Here is a 20,476-nt window from a genome sequence, read left to right as displayed (position 1 = left end):
GTGACACCGGACCAACCGTCGTGAAGCATCAGAGGCCAAAATACTTTGCTGATTGTTCTTCTTCCACAAAGAGGAGCTGTGCAAGTGAATTCTTCCCAGAAACTGACCTGACAGCTCAGAGAAGGGGGAAAGGAACTAAAAATCCCTGAGAAGGAGAAACTGTATCTCCATGCTGCTTGGATTCGGGGGGAGGGGGGGGGGGGGCAGGGTTTCTAGGCATAAGCAAGAGGTCCCCTGTGTTTAGCCTCGGTTAGCCCGAAGAGACACATAGAACTTGCTTATTGTAGAAGCTTCTGTTACTCTTTGATAATTAAGACTGTAACTCGTGTATGTTACCTGTTTTAATCTTGTAAATAACTCTTATTTCCTTTTCCTAGTTAATGCATCTTCAGATGGCTTGTTGCAGGATCGGCTAAGTGTTGTCTTTGGTGTGAGATCTCCAGTACAACTGACCTGGGGTAAGTGACTGGTCCTTTGGGACTGGGAGTGAGCTGAATATTGCTGTGATTTTTGGTGTGAAAGGGACCGTTTATCACAAGGGCAGGCTCACCTGGCTGGCAAGACAGAGCGGCGTGCCCACGGGGACGGTCTGTGACTCCACATTAAGGCTTTTACACTGCCTGGAGGGTTTACACTTGATACTTGGCTGGTGAAATCTAAGTCCAGAACTCGCAGCCAATGTGGGGTTTGTGCCCTGGTTCCTAACAGGTTGGAGCCAGTGCAGGTCAGCGTGACAGATGGGCCCAGCTCAGAGGAGGGCGTGTGACAGGGCCCCCATTACACGCAGTGAAGGGGATCTAAGGGTGTGGGCCAGCTCCCACTGCAGTCAATCACTGTCACCCTGGGGGCTTGCCAGGATTTCCAGGATTTAGGGAAACCAGCCTAAAGAAAGGAACCAAGCCACACTCGCCCCAGGCTCCCTGCCATTGCCGTTGCCCCGGGATGTTCCTATACTGCTGGATACAGCTGCCCTTGCTATTCCTCTGCCCTATGCTGGCTGGTTCTTGGGCTTGGGCAGGATACGGGTCTGGGGGAACCCTGCTAGCGCATTGCTGGAAAGCAGCCCGGAGCAGAGGCCCAGAGACCAAAAGGGGCAGTGCTGAATCTGGTGGTTTGGCAGCTCAGAGCCAGAACTACAATTGGTTTCACCCAAGCCAGGGTTACTTGGCTGGGGAATCAGGGGCTGAGGGCTCCCTGGGATCAGCAAAGCAGATGCCAAGGTGTCAGCTGCCAGGGAATCAGTGCGGAAGTCTCCCCTCCCTGCACAGCAGGACTGATGTCCAGGCTTCCCCTGTCCCATCTCTGGAGATCAGACTGTGCCTCCCACACGGCAGAGACCCAACGTTTCTGCTCAGCCCTAGCCTCTTGGAGCCTCCTCGGTCGGTCTGTCATTCATAGATGCCGCTGGCAAGGGACAGCCAGGCTGTGGTGTCCGTGTGTCAGGCGCACTTGCCCTTGCGAAGGCAGAAAGGCAGCTCAGGCGCCGGGACCAGGATGTTGCTGAAGATAGGTTGGTAGTTTTCGGGCAGGGACTGCGGATTCTGCACCATCATTTCCAGCACCATGTTCCGGACCTCCTTGGAGACATCGCCCCGGAGATCCAGCAGGGTGGAGACGTGCTCATCACTGTGGGAAGCAGGAAACCAGAAACTGAAACAACGAACCCCTTACCTGGTATCGCCTCGACCCTAGGGGGCTCGCCCAGGCTGTTCCCATGAGGGATATCCCTCACCTCATGCCAGAGGGGCCTGCACCTCACACACAGCTGAGCCCCCCGAAGTGACTGACAGCATGATGCAAAGGCGGGAGTGAAAAATACTGCACTGAGAGGAGAACGCCACAGCATCATCCATTCCCTGCAGGTGTCATGTGGCTACATCCCTCGTTCTGTGGCTTTTGTATCCTGGCAGGTTGAGATGAAGCGCCCGGCCAGCAAAGCCACAACCTGACGCTCAAGCAGAGCTGGCCAATGTTTTTGGATAAATAATGGAATTTTTTTCAAAAGCCAAAATAACCCTTTTTTCTTTCCTCCAAATTTTCTAGCTTTGGATGATTTTGCATTTCCAATTCTGGTTGTTTCGTTGTTCGCCTTTCTGTCCTTTTGCCACTGAACATGAGAGAATGAAAGATGGGCAGGGAACTGCAGGGGATCTTTTTCTTTCTTCTCTCTCTTCCCCCCACCCTGCTGGGATTTTTCAAATTGCCCTCAACACTGGAAAAATTAGAAGGTAACAAAAGAAAAGAGAGGGTGGGGTACCCCCCGGCCATCAGTCATTTCTTTCTTTCAATCAGAGGCCAAAATGAATGAAGGGGGCAGGGAGCCCAAAAGTTCAACATCTTGAAATAAAACAAAAAACTTGTGAAAACCATCAAACAGGAGACACCTGGTTCTGGGCTGGGCTCAGTGGAGGGGAAACAAGCTTGCTGGCACCCCGGGGCAGCGCTCGGCCAGTCTGTGCAGTTCCTCCCAGGTGACTCTCTCCTCTGTGATGCCCGCTGGTGAGCCTGGGCTGAGTCAGTGCCAGCCTGCTCACCCCTTGGCTATCGCTGGTGAACAGGATCACAAATGCCTCAGGAGAGGGACAGCTGGACACATGCCACTCCATGGGGTGGGGGAGTCAGGCTTACACTGGAGACAGCCGGCGTGACGGCAGCTCCCGCTAGCAAGGTAGGCCTGCCTTTCCCGTAGGGCTGTAGCCCTCGCCGCACTGGGTTTGCTACCTGATGTCGGGGTATTTCGTCACAAATCCCAGGACCTCCAGGCTGAGCAAGGCTGGGTCCTTGAGGCGGATGAGCTCCTGCAGGGCAAATATCACCTCGAGGGTCTGTTCCTTCTTGTCCAGGCCCTGCAGGAAGGAACCAGCCAGCACAGGGCATGTCAGGAGCAGGCAGTGCCCCGGCAAGCCGCAGAGCAGCATGGTGCCGGCACGCTAGCCTGCAGCACTGGCTGAAGACAACTCCCTAGCCCCACTCAGCCACCAGGCGTGATGTCCACGGTGCTCAGGCCATAGAGAACCCACACAGAGCGACCCTCCAGGCATACAGGAGGGGAGATCTGAAGTCCTGCGGCCAGCGCTTGGCTCGGCCTAGCATTGGATGTACAGGGCCAGAGTGAGCCAAGTCCTCCCAGCGTGAGCTGGGCACAACATTTCATGGCCAAACGCTGTAGTTTTGGGTTAACCAAAGTGATTCGTGACTCCATGTCGTGGGCACAGAAGAGTTTTGACTGAACTGAACCAATCAAAAGGTTCCAGGCATGTCGAAAAGAAACCTTTCAACCTGACGAGAAAAACCTGTTTCGATTTCAGGCGTTTCGAAAGAAGGACGTGTCACAAAACAGTGGGAGAAGGAGGCGGCCAGCGCCCTCCATATCAGCTGAAGCCCAGTGTGTAGCATGCTCCCATAGGACATGGGAGACCCAGTTTCAATTCCCCCAGAAGGGGGTTGAACTTGGGTCTGCCAGCTTGCAGGAGTGCGCCATCCACTGGGCTATGGGATATTCTGGTGTGCGCTAGCTCAATCTCTCCCGCTGAAGCTGTGTTACTTTGTATCAATATTTCAATAGCTGGCGGAGCAGGGACTTCAGTCTCCCACCTGGCTACAGTCACTCCCACACTCTTTCCCTGGCCTAGTGATTATCCACGGTCATCATGAACGACTGTGAATTGCCACTTTGGATAATTCCCGCTCCCTCTCCCCCTGCTTGACTGAACTGTTTTCATCATTCCATGGCAGCTGTGCCTCCCACCCATGGGACCGACCCGCCGGCCTGACCTCATTTCTTTGGGAGCCAGGGGGTGACCACTTTTCTCACCAGGTTGTGGAAAAGCTCCCTCAGCTGGGAGGCGTCCTGGAGCAGCTGAGCGGAGAACTGGCTCCTTTCCTCGGCACTCCGGCACACCATCTTCTTCTCCATGAGCGCCCGCACGTAGTGATTCATGACCAGGTGCTCAGTCTCGGACAGCAGGGACTAGACACCGGCCAGAGGGGAAAGCAGGAGACAGTGAGACACAAAGCCATTCGCTACGCTGGGGGGCCCTTCTGTATGGGGTGACCAGGGACAGGGATTCTTGCAGGAGTCTGCAGGGCAATGTGGCAGCACAGGGCAGGGAGCCTCCTGCTACGCTCCCTGAAACAGTTCTGCAGCGCCTGCACCGGCAGCAGAATGTTCCATTCCGGGCATCTCCGCAGACAGACAGACAGACAGACAGACTGGAGGGCGTGCCGAGGAACAGTGACCAGGGCCCAGCTCCAGGGGAAGTGAAAGGGCTGCATGTCTATGGCAGTTAGCGAGGGGGATGCACAGATCGGCAGGGTAAGCCCACCAGGAATGTGCAGGGCGCGTGGGGGTGCGAGTCGGGCACGAAGAAGGTGGCTGAACACAGGCATTTCCTGGCACGGAAACGAATCGTCTCCCAAAGCTGAATTGCTGCCAAAGAGCTCTGGGTAGCTGAAAGCTTGTCTCTGCCCAACAGAAGCTAGTCCAATAACCAAGTCTTCACCCCCTACCCGCTGTCTCCCCAGGCAGGTGCGACACCCCCTCAGCCAGAACAGGCTGTCTACGAGCAGGACTCCCGAAGGGGCAGGGTGTCCATGGTTACGGAGAGTATCCGCGCCTGCATTCAAGGGGGGGGCCTTCCTGCACTGCACCTGGGCACTGCCAGGAAAGCTCTCCCGGGGCAGGTTATTCCACAGTGCCAGTTTGAGAGGGCTCACTTCCAGGGAGTTTAGCGACTGCCCTGGTGAAGGTGCGGTAGGAACACATGGCTGGGCCATGCCAGCTGACTCCACTTCCCACATCAGTGTCTGGGCCCCATGGAGGGCAGGGCAGGCTTGCTCTCCAGTCCATCCCTCCGGGGCCTCCCCATGTGCCCCTGCTGCTCCTGCCTAAGGAGAGATGCTGCTTCCACCATTGCCTGCTCCTCCAACAGTAGCCAGGATAGGGGAATGTTCCACTTTATGGCATGTCCTTGCACCTCCCAATAATCTCGTCAAGCCCCCTCAGAGGGGACTGCCCCACAGTTCGAAAACCTATGATCTAACCACTCTAGCCCCCCGCCAGTAGGCCAGCCCCCCCAGGGTCCCTCTGATCCTGCTCCTTCCCGACACCCTGTGACCGTTCTGGGACACCGCTCCTATTCCCACCTCACCGATGGGCACAGGGCCAGTGCAGCGTGCGCAGTCCTCCCAGTGGGAGGAACTAGGCCTCCTGGAGTGCCCCAGTGCACCGGGGACGTGCTCATCATCACGCCCCTCACAAGGCATGGCATGTGCCCCCCTCCAAGGGGAGCCAGCCACACCAACTCCTGTCACTAATGGGTGCCCTTGAATCCCTAGAGACGGAGAGCCATGGCCCAGCAAATGGCGATGCGCTCTGCAAGGAAAGGCCCCGAGCAGCCGTACCGTGAAGATGGGTTTCCTGGCATGCGAGAAGTCTCTCATGTACTGGGCGATCACCACACACATGCTGTTCACCAGCTGGGACCCGGACAGCCACTTGCGGGACAGCAGCTGCACGTACAGGGGCTGAAACACACACGCAGAGTCAGGCGGCGGCTGCGAGCCCGTCAGAACTGCTTGTTCCCCTCTGCCCTCCTCAAGGAGATGGGCAGCTTCCTTGCACAGTGAGGCCTGGCGCTGGGGGTGCCAGCCTGGGCTCTCACTGAAACATCACCTTTTCCGGGCAGGGAAACACTGGTTTCTTGCAGATCTCTTTCTGCCAGTTCCCTTGGTCACGCTTTCATGTTTTCCACTCAGTCAGGGCTCTGGGGGTGGGTGGCACAGCTGCGCTAATTGTTCTAGTGCCTCAGGATCAACACCACTCCTCTGTGCCTGACTGGTGCTGCAATGGCATTTTATAGCAGTGTGGCTGCTAGCCACAGGCTCCCCAGGGACGCACCCACCTTTTGGTGTCTGGGCAGGACCCCCGGGACACGCAGCACCTTGGAGCAGTGAGTCAGCACCAACCCACTCCCTCAGAACCTCTCCATGTGTTGGGGGGTCTGGATTAAATGAACCCAGCTTGGAAACCCAGGTTTGTTTTTGTAAAGCCAGCAGCCCTGCAGCCCGACCAGGATTTCGTTGCCAGAATTTCTGGGCAGTGGGAGGAACGGTGCTTCTGCACAGCCCACAGCTCAGCCTCAGATATTCCCACTAACACACCCACAAGGAGAGAGGAGGAAGAACCTGCCCTGCTCAGGAAGAAACAGGATGCCTAGGGATGTTGTGGAAGCTGCTTCGCTGAAGGTTTTCAAAAGGAGGCTGGGTAGCCATCTGTCTTGGATGGTTTAGACCCAACAAATCTTGCATGTTGGCAGGGGATTAGACTAGACGGGACCCTGGCGGCCCCTTCTAACCCTACAGCTCTGTCTGTAGGGCCCTCTCCTGAGACAGTAATCTGCTTTGGCTCTACAGTGGCAATCTCACTGTTGCTCCGATTCATACTGAGCCCCTGCAGCCAGTGCTTAGCAAGGAGACCAACGATCTATGGCTGGCGGTAAGATTAACTGAGAGACTGAGGCTATGTCTTCACTGACAGTGGCAAATTCACCGCCGTCAGATCGACTTCTCTGGATCGACTGAGCGGTCAGTGAAGACCCGCTCAGTTGATCCAGAAATCGACATATTACGACCACCTCCTCCAGCAGTGCACAGAACAGAAGCAGAGAAGTCAACGGGTTATGCAAGTTTTTTGCATAGCTTGCATAACTTTGATCGACTGCTGCCGAATCTCGGAGGTAAGTGAAGACAAGCCCCAAGAGAACAACGTTCCCACCTTTTTTCTGAAAGGGGGACACGTAGCATTGTGCTGTTTTGTGTTGGCACTTTCAAATGATGCCATAAGGATGGGAACAGGGAGCAGCCTGGATTTATTGGCTTGAAGAGCACATCTTCCCATAGATGGCAGCACTGAGTCACTACGCACTGAAGGCCAGGTTTTTGTAGTGCATGTCTACACTGCACACTCACCTTGGGCTCTGATTCAGTTTGAGCCCAACCCCCTCTCTTCTTTCTACACACAAATTCCCCTTAGGAACAAAAAGAATCCTGACAATGGTATCGGTCCATTACTAGGTGGAAATGGTAGAACTACCTATAACAATACAGAAAAGGCAGAAGTATTCAATAAATATTTCTATTCTGTATTTGGGGAAAACACAGAAGATGTAGTCTCATCATATGGTGATCACAGCACACTTTCCATTCCTCTAGTATCTCAGGAGGATGTTAAACAGCAGCTACTAAAGACAGATATTTTGAAATCAGCAGGTCCAGAGAACTTGCATCCAAGAATTGTAAAAGAGCTGGCTGAGAAGCTTGCTGGCTTGTTAGTGTAGTAACCCTCACCCTGGCTGCAGTTGTGATGCAGCAGGACAGAATGCTGTCCTGGGGAAAGAAACAACCAAGGAGGGGAAGGGTCAGTTGGGAAAATCTGTTAGAGAAGGAGAAGAATCGAGATGCTGAGCTAGCGGGTCAACCGGAGCCTGGGTAGGGGGTGAGGTGATAAAATAAAAGAAGAACCGGAGAATAAAAGCATGGGACTGGGAAGTGAGAAGAAGGAAAGAAGGAAACTAGGAAAGGTTTCAGATCAAAAGAAGCAGAAAAAAAATAGACCTAGGTATGTAAGCAGGCACTATTAGAGAAGGGAAGGAGAGGGAAATAAAATCTACAGACACACTGGGGAGAGAGTCTCAAGTTAAAAACTGAAAGGAAATGGAACTGGTGAAAAAGGAGATTGATCAAAAAGCTGTGCTAGATGTGAACAGATCCTGGAAGCAGTAAACGAGAAGCCCACCCACAAGGGACCTAACATACAAGAACAGAGAGAATGAACATCTGTTGAAGGAATACAGTTCAAAGGTGCCTAATGGGCAAGTGAGGGCCCACTAGGTAAAGAAAACCCACTTGTGGATAAACTCAGTGGAAAGAGGGACAGCCACAGGAACATGGACTCTACGAAGCATGTCAAGCCGAAGTGAAGCAAAGACCAGGACAGCAAGAGTGATACTGGACTTACAGCCACAGAAAGAAAAAGCTGATTCTTCCTTGGAGTGGCATAGCCTGTTGGCAAGAAATCGCTGTTGTTCTTGTTGACAACAATGCATTTGGTGCACAGGTGCACAAGCTCACAAAGGTTAATGAGTTGGTAGCCGATAGTTTATTAGTCTTTGCAGTGTTCTATATTAGTTTTGCTCCTGGTACAATTATGGGAATTTCCCTTATAAAGTTCTAAACATTTTAAATTGTCTCTTTTGTCTCAGTTTGCCTCTGCCTCTCCTCACAGTTAGCGCAGTCTAGCCTAGCCAGGTCACCACATTAATGTTGATTTTTAATAAGTTAGGAGCGGTGGGGAAATTCCAGAAGACTGGAAGAAAGCTGATATGCCAGTTGTTTAAAAGCAAAAGGCCTGTCAGTCTGACATCAATCCTAGGCAAGGTAATGGAGCAGCTGATCCGGGACTTAATTAATAAAGAATTAAAGGAGGGTAATGGAATTAATACCAATCAACACGGGTTTCTGGAAAATAGATCCTGTCAAAGCTAACTTGATTTATTTTGTTGAGAAAATTATGTGTTTGGTTGACAAAGGTAATAGTGCTGAAGTAATAGATTTTGACTTTTGTAAGGTGTTTGACTTGGTAAAAAAAAATAGAATGCTATACAATGTACCTGGCCCACATTACATGGATTAAAAACTGGCTAACTCAAAATGAGACTGTAAACAGGGAATCATCATCTAGCAGGTGTGTTTCCAGTGGAAGGGACGTGTGTACCTGCAAATCCGCCAGCAACTCCTCCAGCAGCAGCCGGCAGGCTTTCTTCTGGGTCCTGTCCAGCGCAGTCTTCAGGGTGGGGGGGATTTCGGGGGGCTCAGCGAGAGATGCGCTGCCGGGGTGCAAAGTGGAGATGGAAGAGCTGGAAAGAGAAAGAAGGAGCTGAAGGATGGACAGTTGGGGTGAAGAGGAGCATGGGCTCTGGGGAAGGGAGGAAGGAGGGGAGGGAATCAAGGCTTCTGGGGAAGGGGTGACAGGACCCACAGCCAATATAGGAGCGCAGGAGCTCTGTGGAAACAATGGACCTTGGGTCCTTTGGGGGTGGGGCTCTGGGGTAGCAATGAGGGGGTCTGTGTCGGGCGAGGGGAGGCGTGTGCTCTGGGGATGCGGTAGGGGGGGATTTGGGTCATAGGGGGCTGTGGGCTCTGGGAAAAGCTGCCAGTCTCCTACAGCTGGGCAATGAGGCTGGGTTACCTCAGTGCCATGTTGTTGTTGAGCACGGCCAGCAGGTAGGCGACGTAATGCTTGGGCGTGGCTCGGTCCTTCTCGTGCTCCTTCCCACACTGCCCCAGGGCCTCTCGCAGCCTAGGATGCAGCACATGGGACCATGAGGGCCGGCAGAGGGGACTGGCCCTCAAGATGAGGGGCTCTGGGGCTTCTCTCTGCAGGAGCCTGGGCTTCACTTCACAGGTGAGGCTGTGAAATGGCCTCTGAGTCTGGCACAGGCTCAGCCGGTGCATTCCAGCCTCCATGGTGCCGCTGTCTGGGAGGTCCTGGCATGGAGTGTCCCAGTGCTGGGGGGCAGGTGTGGGGCAGGCTGGAGCGCAGGGCCCCTCTCCTGCATCAGCTGGAGCAAGTGCTGCTGAGCATTCCCCGCATGACTCTGCCTCCCTGCAGGACGCAGCCCACGGAGCTGGGGGGAGGCCTGTATCCAGATACCACAAGGGACACGCTCCACCCATTTCCTCATTCCCAGCCTCAGCATGCAGGGGGCAAGGCAGGCCATGGGGCACATATAGGGCTCACCTGACCCCCTCCCAGGCAGCAGACTGGCTGTCCCCGCTGTGCCCCCCAGCGCCTGCAGGATGAGGACAGACAGCTGGGGGGCAGGGAAGGACACTAAGAGCAGCTGGGGGAGGGCTAGTAGGGGCCATGGAGCAAGGTCCGGTGATTCCGCCACCTTTGCCACCCTGTCCTGGAACGCAGGCCTTAGGAATCAGGGGGGAGGCACGGGGACAGGCCCGGCACACCAAGGACACCACTGACCTGACCAGAAAGGCCTCCAGCTCATCCATGGCCATGGCATAAACCTTCTGCTGCAGAGAGCCCGTGATCAGGGAGGCCACCCGGATGTTCTCATCCAGCATCTGGGCAGGGAGAGCAGGACGTGGGGTCACTGCCCTGTGTGGAAGCTCCCTCACATCCCCATCTGGGGCTCCGGAGCCGCTAGCTGCATGAGGCTGGACACCTTGGCACGGGAGCTAGGCTGGCTGGCCTTGCCCCCTGGGCTACTCCACTGCCAGGCAGGGCAGAGGGAGGCTGTGGGAGGCGCTGCGGCGGGCAGGACCCCACTCGGCTGCCTGGCAGAGAAGATTTGCCAGCAGGGACAGTGCATGGGGATGGCTGGTGGGAGCAACGCAAAGGCTCCCTCGCTCCACGGCCCCCATGGTGTCAGTGGGGCTCTGGGGAGACGGGGCCATCGTGGTATATTCAGGGGATGAGGCTAAGTAGCACGTGTACCCGCAGGGGGTGGGGAGAACGTGGCTCAGGATTCCACAGCTCCCACCGGTGCTTGGGTGGGCTCACTCGCCGTCTCACCCCACTTTGGAGCCTGGCTCTCGCTTCTCTCTGTCTCTCCTGGATTTGCTCTCCACCTTCCACTCCCTGGTGGCGGGGCTGCCCCCCTGCGACCCAGGAGCATGACCTGAGCTAGATGGAAGTGTCTCGGGGCAGGACCCCAGGGTGTCCATGCAGGGCCAAGCACGCTGGCATGGCAGTGCCTTTCACTCACTGCCCTGCACCTCTCTGCCCCCATGCAGGCCATGGGGCAGCACAGGGGCTTCGCGCTTGGAGAGGCTGCCAGGGCAGAGTGATGAGCTCTGGTCACCTTCCCGTGGCAGCCCAGCCACCCTGGCGCTGCCCCCTGGCTCACATGACCCTTCCAGGGCAGGGTAGATTTGTGCAGCTTGGATCCTCCAAAAGCAGCCAGGGATCTGAGAAGCCGAGAGCGCAACCTCACTAGCCCAGCAAACCCCAGTTACCGCAGGTGGAGAGCTCCCAGCCCACCCCTGCATGGAGAAACAGGACTGACCCTTCCTTGCAGTCACCTCCCGAGAGGGGAAAAGGCTGGTCCTTCAGGGGAGGCCAGCCCAGAGCATGGGCCAGTGAAACGAGCCTGGGCACGGAAGCAGGTGCTCCAGCAGGTTGCAGGCAACCCCAGCAATACTGGCTCGAAGCACAGACTAGCTCTGCAGGCAGAAAGCCCAATGTGCCTCGTGTAACGAGCCACAGCTGGGTGCAGCCGCAACCAGGGCCTGCAGCACCACAGGCAGGTCTCCTTCCACAGCTGTAATGCCATGGCCTCTCCGACCCCTCACAGGGCGCTCCCTGCCCTGCTGCCCTACCCACCTGCATGACGATGACTGGCAGGGCAGACTGGAAGAAGCCCAGATGATCCGTTTCTGGTTCCTCCTCTCGGAACCACTCCTTGAACTCCACCTCCAGCGTCCGACGCATCCACTCGGCCACGCTGGCCTGTGAGACGGGAGGACAAAGAGGTGAGCCGGGCCCACGGCGGGCCCCTGCTCTGCCGTAGCAGCTCTCATCAGCCGGTGCCAAGGAAGGAGCCCCTGGCCGCCCCACCATAGAGCCTGCAACGGGGCTTGGGTTGAAAGCCGAACTGTTACACTGCGCTAAAAACGCACACACACAGCGAGATGGGTCTGCCGACCGGGCTGCCCCCTCAGGGGCTGGGGTAGGGGCAGGGTGAACGTTTGGGATGATTTGGTCTAGGGGCCCCCATCCTGAGATATGGCCCATCCCCCTCTCCCTGCAAAATGATCTGTTTTTAAACCAGACCTTTCCTATCAGCCTTTGTTTGCAGAGACAGAGGAAAATCTACAGCCAGGATCCACGTCCAGCTACGCTCGCTCACTGCCTCTGCCGAGGCCCAGTGCCTGGGACCATTCACCCAAAGCTACAGGACTTCCTGTCCGCTTCTAGGGAGCGGTGCACAGGGTTCAGTGAGCCTGGAATGCCAGCGCAGGTCAGCCGCCTGCCAGGAGGGCAGCCCAGCCATGGCAAACCTAGCCAATGTGGCCGGGCCGTCCCTAGGTGAAGCGTGGAGCAGCCCGAGCTAAGAGATGATAGCTGACAGCTGACACAGGGGTTCGCCTCACAGCCAGCGCTGTCTACATGCCAGCACGAGAGGGGAGGGACGCGTCCGTGGGGTGCCCGTCTGGATTCGAAGTAAAAGGCCACTGACTCCCAGCTCGACACCCAGCGGAGCTCACAGACGTGCCCCGTGTGCCCCAGCACCTGCTAGTGGAACACCAGGATATTCCCCACAGCAGGCAGGCAGGGGCCTGGGCCCACACGGGGGAAGCCAGAGGCGCAGCAGGAGAGATGAGATGATGGCTCAGGCCAGCAAGAAGCACTGTCTGGCCTCCAGGCGGCACCACGCTGGCCGCACTGCCACGTGCTGGAAAGGAAGGTATCCTGCTGACATGGTGCTGAGGGGGTGGGCAAGGTCAGGGGCACGCTTGTTAGCTGGCGCGGCTCAGGGGGTGTTGGTGTTTGTGTCTCTGTTCCCCCTCAGTGCGCTCCAGCCTGAGGAGTGAGGCTGAGCCCCATAGGCAGAGGCCATGGGGCTGGCAGGGTGTGCAGGACACAGCTGCACTGACGGAGGGGCTGTGCCCATAGGAAGGGAGCTGAGGAAGAGGTCCCAATGGAGGCTAAGGAGGAAAACACTGGGGCGGATTTAGGAAAGTTGCTCAGCAGCAAGAGCTGTTGGGGTAACTGGGCCTCCACATTTCTACGGGGGTGGGGGGAGGGGGGCGCTCATCTGGGAGAATGGCCATGAAGTGTCACAAGAACCAATAACCGCACGCGGTGATTGGGAAAGGGGCAAAAGGGAAACAGAGGCTGACAGTGTTGAGCTCAAGCCTGTTAAACAGAGATGTATGGGCCTGGAGATCAATGGACCCAAGATGGCAGGTCAGAAACTAAGCCTAATGAGGGGCATTTATTCCTGCCACTGCTCCCCATGGGGTCCTCAGAAAGAGGGGAAAGGAGAACATTGGCTACTGTGACTGAGCAAGCGTCATCACGGCTGCCATCTCCAGCCTGTCTCCTGGGACCCCGGGACCCATCATGATGTCCTGACCAGACCGGACCAGTGGGAGGGACCCAGATGACACTGCCATCTCCACCAGCTCCGGCTGAATCTTGAACACCTCCTGGGAGGTGAGACATTGTCACATCCCCCTCCCCAAGATGTCCTTTTCCTTCTCTGCCTTATTTCTCCTCTTTCCTTCTGTCCAGTAAGAGTCTGGCTTAGCCAGCCAAACCTGCATATTTTGCACCACTGCTAGTCCAAGTTCGCCAGGTCTCGGAGTAGCTGATCAGAGCATGGGTTGGGCCTGTGTTTCTCCAGCACTGAGGTTGCCAGTGAGAGCTGACACCAGATACAGGCTGCATTTTCTCTCTTTGCTGTTCTTTCCTCTCCCCTTTTGTGGATATGTGCCTTGCCTTGTCTTCTGCGAAACAGGTTCTGGGAACCAGCAGCAGCAGCAATGACAGCTCCAGCCCATTCTCTTTGCCCCAAAAGGACAGTTTTCCCAGCTTTAACACCAGCTAAGGGGCTGTCAAGCAAGGGGCTTTTCCTTCTAAAGACTCTCTCCCGCTACAGGGAAAGGGAAGGGGGTTGTTGTTACCAGGAAAGCCTTACTCAATACCTTACATTTCAAATGCTTTGGTTTTCCTTCTTTTCTGTATCTGTCATCAAGGGTTACAAAGATTTATAATGGGGTGTTTGCCATAGGACTAAGCAGGCTGAGGTCCCTGTACACCAAACCGCGAGCCTTGCGTAATGCTGTTCAATACTGGGCAGTGACTGGGCTATAGCAACACCTCTGGCCCACTTGATCCAGCAGAACCTGGGGCAGCAGAGTGGGCTCTTCCTGGCCCCGCCACTGGAGGGACCCTGGCATGCAGCAGAGTGTGAATGTGTGTGCGTGTGTGAGACACGGTGTCAGGGCTCGACTCTCTCACCTGGGCTGGGACCTCACCACCCTTTCTCCCAAATGGGTTACTCCAGCCCCAGGTGGGCGGCTGGCCAGCACCTCCTTCCCAACTCACTCACCTTGACTTTCTCCACGAATTTCCTCTCCATCTGATCCACCACCTCTGGGGACACCAGGGGGCCCAGAGTTGACACATCCACCTCAGGGAGAAGGTCTGGGTGACCCATCATTTCTGGGCTGGGGGGAGGAACAAGGGGAGCCCGTGAATAACATTGTGTGCTCCATGAGGATGGATGACTTCCAAATTGGGGATCTGTATGAACACACACACCTCCCTCTCTCCAGCGCCCGCTCAGGGCTTTCACCTGCACATTGAGCTCTCCAGGACTACACACCCCCACTGCCCGGCACTGACCTGTGGTACACATGCAGGACCCAGCTGAGGAGCATGAAGAGCTCTTGCTTGTCCAGGTCCCTGCTGAGGATGTCCTGCAGGTGGTTGGCAAGGCCCCGATGGTACATGAGGGTGCAGACACTCAGGATGTCATAGTGAGGTGGGCAGCACTGCACCATCAGGTCTTTTACCACACACAGCTCTGCCAGGATGTCGCTCTGCAGTGTGGCCAGGTGCCGGCCCAGCCCTGGGCCCTTAGCATCTAAGTGAGCCGCCTGGAAGTGGGCAGCAGCGATGGTTTCCTGCATGACCTGGTAGAAGCGCTGCCTCCAGGCTTTGGGGCGCCCTGGGGGGAGGAAGCGGTGGGCGCGAGGACCCAGCAGCAGGGCGTCATCGATGCTTTCTTCTCTCTCAATGATCCGCACAGCAGAGACAAAGAGAGCCGGGTCCTCACGCACCAGCTTCCAACTGCTGCCTATGATGCGCCACAGCTGCTGCGCCAGTTCCTTGCTCAGCTCCTGCACTCCACCGAAGTAGGACTCCGCCACCCTCAGGTCCTGGTCATCCAGGAGGCTGCTGCAGCGCAGCTGGGAGTGGATGTCGTCTCGCAGGTGCTCTAGCGCCATGAGCCCGGCGTGGGCCTCCAGGAGGTGCTGGCCATGGAGGAGACGGAGGGACTGGCCAAGAAGCTCATGTACTGCACAGAGAGGAGAGATCCAACAGGGTGAACCCCATGGGAGCTGTAGCCTGGCTGCCCTGCATGGATGGCAGCAGGACCCACCATTGGGAACACAGGCTCCCACACTCCCACAGGCGCAGGTGAGGAGGAGAGGGACCAAGAGCCGGGGCAGATGGGACACGTGCGCTGCATGTGGGAGCAGCTCTGGGAACCCGAGTGATCAGCATTCGCTGCTCCCTGCTAGCCAGAGGGTGAGCATCCCACTGGGAGCAGAGATCTTGATCTCTGTGCAGAGCTCGAGAGAGAACCCCCTGCCCCATTCAACTGGTGCCCAGCTCCCCGTCAAGCTCCGGACGGCCCCCACAGAGCGACCTGCCCCTGCCTCGCCGAGGTGCGGGAACCCGCAGTCCCACGGGTGCTGTGAGCACTCTCCACCCCCGAAACCAGGCCTGGGTACCTCTGAGCCCTGACCATCCGACAACGCCAGCCTTCCAAGGGCCAGCCCTGCCTCCATGCTGCCGTAGCCATTCCCCTCGCTGCCTCAGGGCCCCAAATCCCTCTGAGCAGACCCCTGGAAACACCCCCCACAGGCACACAGCGTTAGCAGCCTGCCTGTGCCCAGCCCAGGGCCGGGCAGCACCTCACCCCGTTGCCCAGGGTGGGGTGGGCACGGGACAGGATTGGCAGCCCCTGAGCTGGGGACTTTGTTCATGGTCAGCCACCATTGTGGGGCTGACTCTGCGAGCCCGGGAAGCCTCGGGGCTGGTGACGCCCATAGTGGGACACGTGTCCAGCTGTGTGAGCAGCATCCGCCCACGCCGGGTGCTCTTGCAGTTCGGAGCAGGGCTGGGCCTTCCCTCCAACCCCTCACCTGAGAGCATCTCCGGGGCCTGGCTCCTTCACCCAGCCACGGGGCTCAGAGCCCGCCGGGCAGGCCTGGCCCAGTGCCCCGCGCAGGGGCCGTGCCAGACACCAGGGCACTCTGAGGTCTGGCTCGGTGCCTCTCACCTGAGGAGAGCTGGGGCAGTGCCTGCACGACAGCCGTCAGCTGTGCATGCTCCATTGCCACGGCCCGCAGCGGATCCAGCCTCTGAAAACAGGCTGCACTGCCCAGCAGGTGCCATCGCACGGTGCCCAGGTCCTGGCGCACACTCTGCATGATGCCAGCCGCCGAGTGCAGCTGCTTCAGCCCCGAGCTCACCCCCTCCAGGTGGGACTGCAAGGTCGACTGAAAAGATAGGGGGAAGGGACGGTGAGCAATGCCTAGTCCTAGTGGAGTGGGGAGAACCTACCCCAGCACTCCCATGCTCCCTCTAACCTCACCCTACACACCCCTCCAGCCCCACCATGCTCCCCTAGTCCCACCCTCCAACCTCCCCATGCTCCCTAGCCCCACCCTACAGCGCCTCCAGACCCTCCACTCCCCAAGCTCCACCCTACACACCCCTCCAGCCCTGCCACGCTCCCCTAGTCCCACCCTACACAGCAACTCCAGATCTCCCACGTTCCCCCTAGCCCCACCCTACACCCCCTCCAGCCCTGCCATGCTCCTCCTAATCCCATCCTATACACAGCCCCTCCAGCCCCACCTAAACCATAATTACCCTCTGACCCAGGGACCTGTTGCCAGCTGGTGGAGGGAGAAGGGTGTGGGCACTGTGTTGGTTTGGTTTGACCAGAGAGCAGATTCTCCTTGCCGGCCATGTGGCAATGGGGCACAGATGGAAATGGGGCGGGAATGAGGCGCAGCTCCATGCCCTCCGTGAGCACCCACCCACACACCAAGCTTTTCTCTCCCCCACAGCGCTCAGCTCCCACAGTGAATGCAGCCCACTTGCTTCCTTCACCACCACCAGACAGGTCAGCCCCGCATACTCATGTCACACAGCACCTCGTGACAACAGCCAGCAACTGCTCTCCCCATCGCCTCCCCCCTCGGGCCCAGGGCACCACAGACCCCAGGGATTTCCCCCAAATCTGATTGGTCCCAGCTGGCTGCCCAGAGTCAAGCCCTCCCCTAGTCCAACCAGGAGATAGTCTCCGAGAAGAGCGAAGAACAGCAGCTACGTCCCCCCGGAGACGCTCGCTCACCTCGGCATCCGCAGACCCCAGGTGCTCAGTGACCCCAGCTGTGACCCCCAGCTGGCTTGGCACAGAACCGGGGTCTCCATTTGCTACCCTAACCCCTGCCACGCTGAGCCGGGTCCTGCTGTGTTTTCATGTTTTGAAAAGATTTGGTATGTTTTTGTGCTCCCTAAGCCCCGCGTCGCTTTAATGTTTCCAGCCTACCCTGTGTCGCGCCAACTGAGGCTGGGGTTAGTGTTAGAAAATGGCACCCTGGACCCTGGAGTAATGTTCCCTTGGGCAAGGAATCCCAGGCCATAGGAGCAGGAGAGGCCTAACCGCTCTGTGCCAAGGCGTCTGTGCCGTGAGCACCCACCTTTAGCCGGGACTGGATAGAACGGTTCCGTTGGGCCTCCCGGTTCTGATAGTGGCCAAGTCCCTCCAACTTGTCCGGGTGGTAAAACACCCCTGAGGCCCATTTCAAGGCTGCTCCTCTTGCTAACTTCTCAGCTTTCTCTGCTTCTGGCCATTCCTCATCTAGGGGTTAAGTTATCTGTTAAGAAAGCAAACTGAAGGCCGCATCTCCTTTGCAGACAGGAAGAGCATTTCCACTCCAGCTGCTTCCCCAGGACGGAGGCAGGAAGCAGGGTGTGAACCTACATATGCATGCACACACACATGGGGACGGGGACAGACAGACAGACACACAGGAGGATGTGGAGACACACAAGTGCTCAGATATCACAGATATCCTAGAAAAGTGAACAAAAGGACAGACAGATACCCAGTAGGGGATGGAGACAGACATACACACAGATGGACAGGCACACAATAGGGGACAGGGGGACACACAGAGAGGACCTAGGGATGGACACACACACATGGGGACATCCAGACAGCGCTGTCAAGTGTCCCTCACTCTGACAGCTTGCCTGTGGGCACGGCCCCACTCCACCTGGCCCCGTGAGGATGTACCTGCATGGGTGCCCCCAAGTGTGTGCGCCAAGTGTGATGGCTGCACAGTTTGGAGGTGCCCCAGCCTACCTGGGAGCTGCTGATAGGGGCCTGTAAGCAGGGCAGTGACTCAGCAGGAGCGATACAGCCGCGGCTGGCAAGGCCTTTTCCTCTAGCAGAACGTGTCTGACAGGAGCCACGGGAGTGACCAAGCCGGGATCGCAGCAGAGAACTCCCCAGCCTGGGGTCAGTCCAGTCCTACCCACTGGGCATGGAGCCTGCCCCTCTCCTGGGCATCCCCCAAGCAGCTGGGTTACAGCCCCTCCCCTGAGCACCTGTGCCAGGGGAGGGGGAGCTCAGCTGAGGCTGGGAACAGGGAGTGCCCTGAATCCAGGTACAGTGGGGCTGGAATAGGGTTTCCTGCGTAGATGGATGTTGGAGGCTGCATGGTCCCGGGTGTGTCTTCAGTCTCCTAATGGCTCTGGCTCTGCTTCTGCTCTGCATGCCTGTCTCAAGCTAGGTCTGTGAACCACAACAGCCTGCCCCAGGTCCTACCACCCCAGTCTGCAAAGCAGCACACACTGCAGACCCAGCGGGGGACGCTGCCTGGCACCCGCCCACTCTCAGCACTGCTGCTCTCCTGGGCCGGATACTGGCCAGTCCTGGAGGAGGATGCCCTGGGAGTGCTAAACGCTGGCTGTGGTTCTTCCCCAAATTTGGTGCTCCCTCTCCCCTCACTTCCATGTGCCCACATTCGCCAGCAGCTCCCCCTCTGTGGGCTGTGGGATCAGCAGGGGTTGTTTACACGGTGGCCACGCCTAGCCACAGGGCCCCAAGGTGCCAGGCACTGCACGGAGAACATGACAGACTCAGTCCTTGACCCAAAGCACTGACGGTAGAAAGGACATGATACCCTAGGAATTTCCCTCCATCAAAAACAGGCCCTCGCTGCCACATCTCTCTGGGGCTGACTGAGGGGGAATGCTGGCTCTTTAGCTATCCCCTCTGCCCATCTCTCCCAGGGCAGTTTCTGAAGAGCAGGCCAATAACTGCTCCTGGGGGCTCTCCTCTGGATCTAATCCCGAGGCCTATCCATCACCAGGGCAGGGTTGCGGGCACCGTGAGGCCCAGAGAAGGGCAGCCCAAGGGCCGGGCGCTGAAGAGAGGGATTTGTGAGGAAAGTGAAAGTGCTCCATAGCTAGGGGACCAGCTGGCTAACAAGAAGCAGAAGTGGCTGAAGCTTGCTGCCTGGTGGGAGCTCTGCGCAGATAGAGGGGTTATTCAGAGGGTAACGGGGCTGTGACTAGGGGCAAGGGAGCATGCAGGCTGGCTAACAGGCAAAGGGCTCGGCCGGGCTATGGAATCACTGAGCAGGGAAGCCTGTCCTGGGACATTTAAATAACACTGGCCTGATGCCTGTACACTGTGCTGGAGGAACCAGGCTGCACTGAGCAGACCCTGCAGGACTTTGCCATCCAAAGCCTCCGATTCCATCACTCTCTTCCCAAGGCTAGGGCAGAGGCAGGGATCCTAAATGTACCCAGACGTCGGGGCATAGGCAGGGGTGATGTAAACCCTCCCCGAGGGGCAGGGTACTAGCTTATCCTTATCCTCACTGCCCAGGGGCAGGAGAGCCAACCCCACCCTGGCTGTGAAAAGACCCTAGCCAGAGAGAGAAGAGTTAAAACTCCCTCCCCCGCCAGACTTGGAGCTAGCCCCTGGCCAGTAACCCCGGCTCAGTGCAGGAAGTCCCATGGTCTGAGCATCGCACCCCACTGCCCTCTCTCAAGCTGCAGTTCTCATTACCTTTGGGGCTGCTGGAATCCTCCTCCTGCTCTGCAGACAGGCCCATGGCTTCAGCTGCCGTGTGTGTGCAAGGTTCAGAGGACAGGGCTGGGCTGACGAGAGGAAGCAGAGGCAGCAGTTTCCTTCAGTGATTGCACTCAGCTCCTCAGGGGCTCATTGTGTTACTGCAGACACACTCAGGATGTCGGGGGGGGGGGGGGGGGAAGCAGGGAAGGGGAAGGCAGCTAATGCCCTTGACATTTTTCACTCTTTGTAAATGTAAATCGTTCAATGCACAGTGTCTCCCTGTGCACCTGATTGCCTGTGTGCGTACTGTGTGTGCAGGCTGTGTGCGTGTGTTGGCATACTATATGTGCATAGCTATTTGTGCATGCCTGTGTGCCTACCATCCCACATATGGGTGTGTATACCATATGTGCATGTCTGTGTACACGTTTGTGTGTGCATAATGTGCATACATGTATTTGCCTGGCAATGTGTGCCTGGCTGCATGTTCATGTCTATATGTGCATTCCATGAGTGCATGGCTGTGTGTGTGCATACCAGGTGTGCATGGCTGTGTG

General features: G+C 57.2%; 1 protein-coding gene across 1 annotated transcript; it reads right to left on the bottom strand.

Moving 5' to 3' along the window:
* Positions 1 to 347: 347 nt before the first annotated feature.
* On the bottom strand, positions 348 to 19,979 carry EXOC3L1 (exocyst complex component 3 like 1). Its single transcript, XM_067550183.1, has 13 exons — positions 19,914 to 19,979; positions 17,530 to 17,690; positions 16,098 to 16,317; positions 14,432 to 15,107; positions 14,136 to 14,253; positions 11,402 to 11,527; positions 10,040 to 10,140; positions 9,248 to 9,358; positions 8,774 to 8,915; positions 5,404 to 5,526; positions 3,815 to 3,970; positions 2,722 to 2,846; positions 348 to 1,626 (listed from the first exon to the last, which is right to left on the bottom strand). The coding sequence occupies exons 1-13, from the start codon at positions 19,957 to 19,959 to the stop codon at positions 1,440 to 1,442; spliced, it is 2,292 nt and encodes a 763-aa protein (XP_067406284.1). The 5' UTR covers positions 19,960 to 19,979; the 3' UTR covers positions 348 to 1,439.
* Positions 19,980 to 20,476: the final 497 nt, after the last annotated feature.

This window comes from Emydura macquarii, unplaced genomic scaffold (assembly GCF_026122565.2).
Source record: "Emydura macquarii macquarii isolate MOO-44397 ecotype Brisbane River unplaced genomic scaffold, CSIRO-AGI_Emac_v2 contig_295, whole genome shotgun sequence".
Lineage (NCBI taxonomy): Eukaryota > Metazoa > Chordata > Testudines > Chelidae > Emydura > Emydura macquarii.
This window is presented reverse-complemented; position numbering and strand designations above follow the sequence as displayed.

Excerpts from the sequence above, each read along its gene's own strand:
- EXOC3L1 (XM_067550183.1), bottom strand. The coding sequence starts at position 19,959 with ATGGGCCTGTCTGCAGAGCAGGAGGAGGATTCCAGCAGCCCCAAAG. Across the intron at positions 10,141-11,401 it reads TGCCAGTCATCGTCATGCAG|ATGCTGGATGAGAACATCCG; the intron begins GTGGGTAGGGCA and ends CTCCCTGCCCAG. Across the intron at positions 9,359-10,039 it reads CTGGAGGCCTTTCTGGTCAG|GCTGCGAGAGGCCCTGGGGC; the intron begins GTCAGTGGTGTC and ends GCTGCATCCTAG.